Here is a 12,163-nt window from a genome sequence, read left to right as displayed (position 1 = left end):
TTTTTTTGGTTTTTCTCTGGTACCGGGAACCGAACTCACGACCTTGTGCTTTCCAGGCAGGTGCTTTTGCTGCTGAGCTAAATCCCCAGCCCCTGTTCTTTCTTTTTGAGCAGTTTCTTTCTCTTTCACAAAATTTATTGTACCTTTTGGATTTTATTTACTCTTTCAGGTTCTTACATTAGTGAGATACATTTTCTTAAGAAAAACTTAAAGAAACAATTCACTTATAATTGAATACGTATAAAATATTATGTAAAATTCATTGGCATACACAATTTTATTTGACATGGCTAAACAATTTGATATGTTTTGATCTTATTCTTTTTTACTGAAACAGGAAGGTAAAGTTTGATATCTAACAAGTGACTTTCTGTAAGATCATTTCTAGGCAGATGTAAGCACTAGCAAAAAAAATGAAATCCACTTATCCAGACATATATCCTTAAGGTAAGAAGGTCAACTTAATAAGCTAGAGGAAATACAGCAACTATTTGGTAGATGATGCTTCGGTTTGTTAGGAAGAGCTTTGGTAATAAGAGCTTTCCTGTATAGATGAGCCAAAGTTCAAAAAACATTCTTAGAAGTACTTTTTCTCTTGAAGCATACAAACAAGAGTGGGTCTCATAGAAGTTGTCTTTGAGTGGTCCAGTGGGTTTTTTTTTTTTTTTTTCTGCTTTGTTGCTAGAGACACTGATTGAGCATAACCATCTATTTAAAATAAGGACACTGAGGACTCATACAAAGTACTATTTCCCTGTTTGATCTTTCAACAGGAAAGAGTTTTTATACTTCTTACTCTGGAGGTAGAGTACCAATGTTTAGGGATGGGGTCAAAACATTTCCTAGTTATGAGTTTAATAAGTATAGAGATTCGGCAATTTAAATGAGTATTTAGATATATGTATCAATGACTATAAATTTTGGCTTCAATCTAAGTGCCATGGGTTCAGAGCACAACAATAACTTGCCTCACCTATTCGAATCCTGCATTGAAACTCACCCACCAAGCTTATTTCTATTCTCCGTTAAAATCAGAAATGTTCCTGGGGCTGAAAGAACAATTACAGCATGACATTCCATTTTCTTTCTGACAGGAGCTCAGGAAAGTGAGGAGAGAGAAAAGAAACAGCAAAGAATGGAGAACAAACTCAGAGAAGAGGACCTGGGGGAGAAACACATTTTATAGACAGAGCTGTGCATGTCTGGGGGAATGAGATAGGTTTATAAAGCAGCTACCACTGAGAATGAGAAGAGAATTCTTCAGTACTTGTAATTTTGCAAGACGGAAAATAAACATGGTGTAGAATATTGTGAACGTTAATACTGCATACTTATAACCAGAAATATGCTGTGGGGGAGAGAAATTAACCTACATTTTGTTTGCAGCCAGAACAGAAAATATTTGCAAGACCTTTCCTATGTGAAAGTCCTATGCTTTTGAAAAGTGTGTAATACTCTGACGTGTCTTGTTCCTAAAATGGTGTTTGTTATGTCCAAATGACTGCGGTGGAGCCCAAGGTACCTGGAATAATTTTATTTATTTATTTATTTTTTCCAGTACCCAGAATCAAACTCACGATCTCGTGCTTGCCAGGCAAGCGCTGTGCCACTGAGCTAAATCCCCAGCCCCCTGAAATAATTTTAACAGACTCACTGGCTGTACTACTCAGGGATTCTGGCTTTACCCCCATGAGTCCTACACTGCTTATTATAAACTATGGGATTTACAGTGGTGCTCTTTCTCTTTCTTAAGTGCAGCAAAGCAGGTCTGCGGGGGCAGCTTTCTGTGCAGGTAATTGCAAAGGTAACTGGCTACCTCTCTTACTATGCAAAGAGTAACAAACATTCTTGTAACTGAGTAACAGTAATGAAGTGAAGTAAGTAAATCAAGCAAATACACAAATACGCTTTTGAAATGTTCTCGCCCTGACAAATAGAGAACGTCAGAACATATTGCCAAAAGACAGAGTATTCAAAGGAGAACAATAACTCGCTCTTGTCCCAAATTGCTTGGCATCGCCATTAGGATAAAGGATGTAGAGAACGGGGCACTTTTACTAGCTGTGTGATGAGTGAAATGGCAATGTTTACTGTGCATTTTCTTTCACATTATGGTCATGATAACATTTATGTTTAGAATGGAAATACTACTAACATAGTTTTGTATTTTAGAGATGAAAGCTATTTGAGCCTGAAGAACTGTCCCTGAGCAGTACTTTCTGGATGCTCAAAACTGATTCCAAAACAGGTCTTAATTTCCAATCTATAATTCTGGAAGCAGCGGGGTGATTTTTGATCCAGACACATGTTGAAATTTTCATGTGCTCAATTGGAACAGAAGACATCTCCTACTGAAAACATATTTTTCTAATGTTATGTAAAAAGGAAACATTTTGAAAGAAAAAATGTCATTAACTGACCATTGCTGTGCCGAGAGGTAAAACAGATCTTTCAAACAGTTGCACAAGACAAGTAATTTTTCCCCCAGGACCTTGTGATGGTGCTACTAGCCTGCTGATGCGCTAAGTAAGGCAATGCGCCCTGTTACCTCTCTTAGGACAAGCCCAGCGGCCCTTTCAGTAGGGAGGGAGCAACCTGCGGGCCAGGACAAGAATATGTAGAGGAGCTCAGCAGTTCCAGCACTCAACACATCCCAGGGACCCAAGGAAAAATGTTCAACAGTTGGCCTCAAGTTATTTGTGCTCACTCTGCTTTTCTGATCAAGCATTCTCAGTCAGATCTTATTCTCCAACACTCTTCAGCTTAGATACCATTTCTCCACAAAGTTTCTGTGTGTAAAGTAAACATTTCTGTGAAGACTGGAAAAGTGAAAGAGCAGGGTATAGGGGACACACCCATATATTCATCCCTTTAAATGTATCCCACATACTTCATTGAAATGCATTTTTGTTTATGTGACATGTCATACTTTTCAAATTCTGAATTTAAAATGTTAAATGAATGTACTTTGACTTTGGTTAAAATATTTAAAATAAAATGTGTCTAATGTATATGCTTTATTTAAAGCTGTAATTGTTTTTATTAAATTAGTACTAATATAATAAAAACCTGGCAATTATCGAACATGCCTCAATTTTAAAATAAGTAAACAGACCAAGAAAAAGAAAGGAAGAAATTGGGAACAAGAGGAGCTGGGGATTTAGCTTAGTGGCACAGCACCTGCCTGGGAAGCACGAGGTCATGAGTTCGATTCCCGGTACTGGAAAAAAAATAAAAAATAAAAAATAAAACAAAGAAATTGGGAATAAGAATGATTCATGTCCAGTGAGATCCAGAAAAAATTCCCTTTTCTGTTACCAAAAATGGCCCAGAATGACAGTAACCATCAATATATAAAGCAGCAATTCCTCAACTTTTAAGGTTAGGATCCACACTGTGAGGACCTCTATAAATTCCTCTCCAATAAAAGTACCATATATAAATTTATGAAAATTACAACTTACTCCCAACCCTACACTAAAGCAGGAAGGAATCCCAGTCTAATAGAAAATATTACTCAGTATCTGATATATAATAAATGTACAGTAATTGATTTTGAACCAACAAAGGAACAAGTCAGGAGACTTAGGCTTTGTGTAATTGTGTATAACTCACTTTCATTCTCTGGGCTTGGTTTCTTTACTCAAATTTTCCTAAAAACTCTCTTATCACTGAGGACTATGGCACCTACCTGTAATCGCAGCCTCTTTGGGAGGTTGAGACAGGAAGATAGTAAGGCAAGAGGCCAAGCTAGGGAATGTAGAGAGACTTTCTTTAAACAAATAAAATCGAAAGTGCTAGGAATGTAGCTAAGCACTTTTCTAGTGTGCATGAAAGCCTAGATTTTAACACAAACACTGAAAGAAAAAATCATGTATTTTTGGTGATTCTGTTTACAGAATTCGCATAGTTTTTTCAGGGAGATATGTTCATTAAAGTTGAACTTGTTACAATTTCTAATAATAAATCATGATGTTTTAAAGAAACTATGTACTACTTCATTATTAGTGAATAATGAAAAATAAGTGAGATTAGTTATCAACTGCATTTTAAGCACAGAAGCACCAGGACTGAAAACTTGGCTTAAATTGGCAAGGCAGAGAACTTTTTCTTTTTTGCCTATAGAATACTCTTCTTATCCTCTGTGATTTTATGTAAGTAGGGTAAATCACAAGAATACAAGGACTCAGAAAAGAGACTTGTGTTCCAAGTTACTGTCCACTCTAAATAAAAATCATCCTGTTTTCGTACTGAAAACATTTCTATTTTTAGAAAGCATTTCGATTTTTATTTACCAAGTGCTTTCCTTTCTTGACATCAAACTTCTATTTCTACATATGCATTTTTGAACTTTACATATTTTAATGCAATAAAATATTTCTAAAAAGACATAATATGTAAGTCACTTGAATGGAACTTAGAAAAAAAATACCTAGTAGAATCAAAAGAGTTAGAAAATACAGAACCGTGCCACATACAAGCCCCATGATCACCGGCAATTCTTGTAGCTTGTACGATTCTTGCTTTTCTGGATCCATGAAAAAAGAGACAATATTATGTGTCTCACTGATCTACAGAGTTGTCCTGAGGAACAAATGAATGTGTTCTGAATGCCTTGAAACTTCTGATGTCCTGCATGAACATAAAAATGGCAACCCACTCAAACGTTATGCAAAGGTCATGAGTAAGGATCAAAATTCTCTAGACCGCAGTTCTTTCCTTGGGAAATGGACCTCACAGATCATCCCCTCTGACTCACAAGTGTTGTGTGGAGAATCGAATGGAGTAACACACATCGCTGTACTGGCTGAGGCCGGAAAGGTATTGCGGCTCACAAAATACTATGGCAGTGCCCTGAAGAGTACTTCACACTGAAAGACTTTGAAGAGACTCAGAAGTTCTCTCTCTGACATTTTCCCGCCTTCTCCTCCCCACGGTGAGTCACAGAACCCAGAAGTTCTCCTCCACAAAGGTAACCACAGGGGCTGGGGATTTAGCTCAGCGGCAAAGCGCCTGCCCAGCAAGCGCAAGGTCGTGAGTTCGGTTCCCGGTACCGGAAAAAAAAAAAAAAAAAAAAAAAAAAAGGTAACCACAGCAAATACACACAGGGCGCACTCTACCGTTCTATGCTTCTCTGGAGATGAGCTGGTCATAAAGAAATCCCATGACCTAATTTGATTGACAGTAGATCAAAAGGTTTCATTCCAAAGGGTCTGACCCTATGCTCAGCAGAAAGGTATGCCCCACCAAAAAGATAAGGAAAATCTGGACACAGGGAACTTCCTGGTTTCCCCCCTCTGTCTGTCACCACTCCCTCCCACTCTTGTCCAATTGTATTTCTACACAGTTGTTGTTCTTCATGGAACTTGGGTTTTACCTGGAGTTGCATTGAAAGTTCTCATGCCATGGAGATCTTTGATGAAATAAAGTTGTCGAACTCTTCCTCCTCAGCCTGTCTTGTATTATAAATGTTAGCAACGATGTTGCTGGGAAGGAAATGTGTAACACAATTCTGCCTCAAGAGATGCTAAATATATATACTGCATTGTATTTTTATCACTTGACCATGAACTTGCTGAAGACAGTAACTTAAATCACTACATTATTCCCAGTACTGAGGGACACATGGTATTATCAAATTGGCTTTATTCAATAGATAAGAAAAATAATTGTGAAACTCTAAGCATTGCACCGTTCTAAAATTGTTTATGACTTGTGAAACAAACAGAATGCATCCAAGTCAAATGTCCCCAAAAAGGGGAGTGCGGAGGATACTTTCAAAACCCGGGTAGGACAGAGATGCAGAGCTAAAGAGCAGCAGAGAAAATGTGAAACAGAACACTCAGTATGTTCTACAAACAGCAGGATGCAAGGAATTTACAGACTGAAGAAAGTGGACAAAATAACCAAGTAAGTGGACGTCAGCAGGACCAGAGGAAGAAAACAGGTAAGAGGGGGAGCGGGGGAAGGAATTCAGCATAAATCCTGGGACATACTTGATAAATGTAAATTCTTTCTTACTAACCTTGAAGAAGTAATTTCTTAGCCCTCACTTTATATACACACATATGTACATATATGTTCGTATGTGTATGTATACACAAAAATATAGATGCACTATCTCATAAATATTTTGTGTTGGGGAATAAATGTGGTATGCATATAAAGCACATAGAAAACTATCTATAAGATTCATAAGTATTGTTCTATACGTTTTATTATTATTAGCTGTTTCCTAATTCAGTTATTTCAAGGTTCCCTGTCTAGATGAGATCACTAAAAATTTATTCAATGCCTTACTTTGGCATATTAACTACCTGTACCATTTATTATTATTATTACTATTGTCTTTTTGAGACAGAATATCCCTATATAGTTCAGGATAGTTTTGAGCTCAGTTTGTGGCCCAGGCTGGCCTCAGATTCCAAAAAATCTTCCTGCCCCAGCCTCCCAAGTTCTGAGATTACAGGCATATACCACAAGGCCTGACCATTTATTATTTTTATAATTTGCTTAAATAATATAAGTATGTTAGATATGAGATGGATAATACTTTTATGATTTTATGAGAACAAAGCTAACAATCTGACGTGTTGAACAAAATCATCAACAATTGCGTACACACAAGTCAGTTCCTTTAAGCAGAAAGTTAGTTCAGAAAAGTTGTCAGGATCAATATGTATGTTCAAAGCCCTTCCTGCTCAGGTTGTATCTAGTCTTTAGCCTGCAGAAAATAAAGAGCTAATTTTGAATTAAGTTTGACCATTTCTTGATAATATCAATTTCTAGATTGATAATCTGATCATGCATCTCAGCCTTTCATTCCCTCCCTCAATAATAGCTTTGTTGTTAAATTTTGGTGATGGGAAAGTATCGTGAACATACATTTGCAGTTTACCCAAAGAAAATAAAAGCAAGGGATGAAAATTAAAAGACAAATCCTACACTCTATGTTCAAATACAAAAAAATACAAATTTTGTATTTTTTTATAATACAAAATTTTAAAATTTATCTCTCAAAATTAAAAAGTCAGTTATTCTTTTACTGCATTTATTAATTTGTATAATTACATACCTCCTTATTTGTTTTTCTCTCAGGAAATAATCAGTAGAAAAGAATCTGAATTGACTCAACTTTCTTGTTATTTTTCTACTGGTGCTAGTATAAACTGTTATAATTCTCTTACAAGTAACCTGACCTAGCTATCAGTAAACTTAATATTTTCCAATAATTTTAGTGAACTACTTAACAATTAATACACAGTCCATAAATCCAAACTCAGATAGAAACAAAAACTAATTTTATCCTAATGTTCATTAAAATTAAATCACACACACACACACACACACATATATATGCACACACATACACTTCCACACACATTTAAGAGAAAAGATAAATTATATATGGCATATCACAGATGATTAGGCATTAACATTTGTATGAAAAATGCACTAAAATTAAATGCTCCCTTTATATGTGAAAATTATGTGTTAATATATCCACATAGTGGATTATGTCTTGTACAAAAAGAACTTGATAGAAATATGAAATTTATCAAAATATTATTTGTTCTCAGTGATGAGATTTTAAATATATTTTTGCAGTTTTACAGTTTTTGATTTTTTAAACTTTTTTCTGCTTTGAATAAATGCTATGCTTGAATGTTTTAAAAAAGTAATATACTCATATAATTAGAAACAGAAAGCCATGTGACACAGAGAACATCAGCTTCTTGAGAACATCAGATCTGAATATTATCACGAAGGCTCCAAACCAACTCAAAGCCCTGAGGAACCAGCAGCCAGGTGTCATCACCACTTCCTGCAGAGGAGAAAGTTCCCTGCGGCTGGAAGCCTCCCATGGATAAAGTGAGTTTCAAGCACTAACAAAGACTCTAGATTGATCATTGTATCCTGCAATCTTCAGCATGAGCCATTATTTTCAGGAAAAAATTAAAAATTTAAATTCCTACATTTACTAAAACCCACCAATCCATTTAAAATTAAACAAATACTAACGGAAAATTATTTGCAATAGTATTTTGTACTGCTCATCTACAGAGAAAGTACCACCAAAGATAATTTGTGGATTTATTTTCAAGGTAGATAGGTGAATTTTGGTGGCTACAAGCCCTTCAATGTTCTCTCCGTGGGTTTCCATGAGCTGCTTCCTTAAGTTACTTACTGATTTGCTCACTGCATTTATTCTCCATTCCATAAACTTGGAGCTTAACCTTGTGGTAAGCATGTCAGATGAATTTGTCAACAAACATGAGCGGATGAGTCCCTTAATGCAGAAGAAAATGGCACCCTGTGAGTCATCAATGCCCTGCTTTGACTTTATGTTTAAAAGAAGTTTGCACAGGTTTTACTGTGTCAATGATTTCCTTTTACATGGGTCGACGTTCTAGTTGGGGAATCTTCTTCAACCGTTTCCCACCCTGTATGAAAATCATTCCTTTGAAGGGCACATGCCTTGCTTTACTGCTTCGACTTGACACACAGCTGGATGATGATGTCCCATACAGGTTTAGTGGCCATAAGGATACAAGGAGGAACCAAAACTTAGAACACTCAGCAAGTTTAAAAATGTGATACGAAAAGTCGGGTACATCTAAGAACAGATCTAACTTTTGTCATCGTTGACCTCCTGAAAAAAAAAACTATAAAATCCCCGTGCTTCTAGGCCTGCTTTTATGTGAGGTAATTAAAATCCTGCTGTAAAGTTTCTGGTGGTGGATGACATGCTTTACATTCTATGAGCTAGCATCACACAACACATACACGTGTCTTCTAATGTTGTAGGCATATGCTGCTCTTAAAATGATGTGAAATAACAAGACTTACAAATACTATCTCTCATTTTTCAAGTCACTGAGATTTTCAACAAATTTTGACTTAGATGAATTTTGAAAGTTGATAAGTTATGAATTTATATTCAGCTGGTATATTGTTAAAATAAATTCCTTAACATCATTAGATTTTCTCATTCTAATCCCCCAATATTGTTTTTGAAAACTCTTTGAGAAAAAAATAAAATTCTAAAGATTCAAAAGGCCTCCTACAATCATCTATTCTTTCATAAGACTAATAATTACAGCTCAGGAATGATAAGTAACCAGAATTTGTTCCATAACACTCCCGAGTTCATTAAGTTAAAGGAATTCACAGAGAACTAGAAATTTTGTTGGAAACAACACCCATATATTTTGTTTATTGTTGCTAATTTCTACCATTTGTTATTGGTGACTACAGAAAGCTAAAGCCAAGCTGAGTGAAAAGTTAAGATACTTGATTTCCAGAACCTCAGCAGGAAAGTGTACAGATTCAGATTAAATGCCTTGTGTGCTGTCTATTTATCGCATACAATGGTAGAGTGCTGAGATGTGTGTTTTTTTAAGCATAAGTGAGAATTAGTTTATAATTTGCTTGTGTTGCTGGGGAAAATCATGTTGTAGATAAAACCAAAAAAAAAAAAAAGTCAGGAAGCATATTTATAGAAGAGCAAATGACAGGATGTGCCCAGATCCATTCTTTGCATGGAAGAGATATTGATTAAATACCGGTTGACAGCATGGGAAGATGTACTTCTGACTCCAAAGCCCAGATTGAAAGCACTAAGGAGGATAAAGTTATTTCTTACTTTTCTCATTAGAAAAATTGCTAAATTTCTCAATCATGAAGTAAAATGATAGTTATTCCTCTTTTACTTAAAAATAAACTTCTGCAGTTTGAGATGGTCTTTGTACTTAAATATCTGAAAAATAAGGCCTGGGATGTAGCTCAGTGGCCTAAATGCTTGCCTGGCAAGCCTGAAGTCATAAGGTTGATTTCTGGTACCAAAAAAATAAATAAATAAACAAAAAAATCCTGAAGAGTAAGTATTATATGCAAGGTAATTTACATATATTTTAATAACAAAGTATTATTCCTTCTACTGAATTCAGCATGTGGAATATACAGCAAGCACAAAAGTTATTAATAATTGCCTTTTATCTGCCCTGCCCACGGGACTAGAAGGAACCATCTGTGTTAGTTTTTTTTTTTTTCTTACAGAGATAACAAATAACTTAGTGGCTTAAAGCATCATGCCTTTGTTCTACTGGCTCCAACATCAGAATTCGGAGGTGAATTTCATGGGACTAGAATCTCATGTCAGCATGGCTGATTCCTTGTGGGGACTGAGAGAGAAGCATTTCCATTATGATTTCACCTGCTGCTCTTTTGATCATATAGCCTTCCTTTCAGCAGCTTACCTCACTCTTAAGAGTAATCATTAGGTAAATCAATACTTATCTGGATAACAATTTTCCCACTTCAAGATCCTTAACTTAATCACATTTACAGTTTCTTTTCTCGTATAAGATAATATTCATAGGTTCCACAAATTGGGAATTGAGTACCTTTACTTCATTGTTCATTCTACCACATGTATAGGTTGAGTCAGATTTCTAGTTAATTGTAGATTTTGATAACTAGCTTGGGACAGGAAAATATTGATAACTAAAATCAATCAATAGTAATTTATAATATTGATTCATTCTTCAAAAATCTCTGGAACTCAATACTGTAGCTCACCAGTGAATCTCACCACTGGAAATCTCCTTCATATTCTGCTTTATGCAGTTCTTCCAAAAGATGATATTCCTCATCACGGAAGTAAAGTAATGATAGTTACAAAAGGAACTAAACAGTTTGAAAAAATGGCTGCTTTTGATAGAAAAGGAACCCAGGAATTTGTAATTATATTTCATTTTATGAAGTAGACAACAAAATGAAAGTATGTTCAAAATAGTGGCAACTTTGATTCTTGGCAAAGTCTATAAATTCAATGTAAGCTATATAAGATTTTTGATAGTTTTGGTGTGGTGCCAGCAAGTTGGAGAGGGAAGGGAGAAAGGTGCTCACCTTAAATAATAAATCCTTCTTCCCATAACGAAGTTCCTTCAGCTGGGCTTGGATTTTTTTTGACTGTAAAAGCAGAAACATGGATTAGGGCCTAAAATCATTTACAGTTTCAAACATGAAGTTTTAAAATCTTCAGCATGCACAATAATATATTTTCAGCCTAACAAAACGGAATCCAACCAGTTTGGAAATAAAGCAGAAAATGTTAAACACTGATTTATACATGAAACAACCATTTGCTAGGGAAAGAGAAAAACCAAAGACTGCTTAAATGATATATTTTCAAATGTATTTTTTAGAGGAATTTGCTTTTTGTTCTTCTTGCCTTCTTGTCTTAGCTACTTTTTTCTCATTGTTGAGAATATATACCCAATACCTAAAGATACAAGGGCGGGGGTAGGTTTATTTATTTCACAATTTGGAGACCTTTCAGGCCTTGGCTCCAAGGGAGGGTGGCACATCTCAGAAGTGCAACAGTTCGCTGGAGATGGAAGACAGCAAAATCAACAAGCAAGTGGGGTGAGGGGTGAGGACAGGCCTTTTTCTGTCCCTTATATTGTATCCAGTCTACCCGGATTAGGGTGGTGCAAATCCAGTTAGGGGACTGACCCAGCGATCACGCACTGTTAATCCCAGCACCCTTAATCCAATCATTGCACTATAAATCGATCACATACTCTAAATTCACCCACCTCTATGACCACATGACAGTTTGGGGGGCATCCAGATACAAACCATTACATTTCACCCCTGACTCCACAAAGACCCATGCAAATTCCTAGCTAAAAAGTCCAAGTCAAAGATTCCTCTCAGATTTAAGGTAAACACTATCTGTGAGCCCCTGTAAAAACGCAAAGAAAGTTAAAACCCTTCCAACATTCAATGGCACAAAACAGACATTTCCATTCTGAAAGTTACAGACAAAGAGATACAAAGGAATGGGACCAAAGGAAGTCTAAAATCCAGCAGAACAAACACTAAGTCCTGTAGTTCCACGTAGAGCATCTGAGGCAAATTGTGGCAAATTGTGGCAAATTGTGAGATGCAAAATGTTTGGGTGGCATCACTCCTATGGCACTTCCAGTGGTTGTAGCTCCCATAGCTTCTCTTTTGGCCCCACTCTTCTCTCTGCTCACAGTTTTCCTCAGACAATCCACATTCCTAGCTTCTCCAAACTTCTGAAGTCTCTACCGCACTTTTTGCTTCACACTCACAGCTTCACACACTGCCCTTTCAGGGGCACACTGATTGG

General features: G+C 36.2%; 1 protein-coding gene across 1 annotated transcript in view; it reads right to left on the bottom strand.

Annotated features, from left to right (window-relative positions):
- The window catches only part of Luzp2 (leucine zipper protein 2), a gene marked incomplete in the record, with an annotated part of 425,545 nt that overhangs the window by 88,255 nt on the left and 325,127 nt on the right, over positions 1-12,163 (bottom strand). Inside the window, 1 exon segment of the mRNA XM_005401738.2 lies at positions 10,912-10,974. Coding sequence (XP_005401795.1) covers positions 10,912-10,974 — 63 coding nt within the window.

The sequence above is a fragment of the Chinchilla lanigera genome, unplaced genomic scaffold (assembly GCF_000276665.1).
Source record: "Chinchilla lanigera isolate Chin_1 unplaced genomic scaffold, ChiLan1.0 scaffold00075, whole genome shotgun sequence".
In the NCBI taxonomy this organism is placed as follows: domain Eukaryota; kingdom Metazoa; phylum Chordata; class Mammalia; order Rodentia; family Chinchillidae; genus Chinchilla; species Chinchilla lanigera.
The sequence above is the reverse complement of the archived record's forward strand: the minus strand, read 5'-3'. Positions and strand labels throughout refer to the sequence as shown.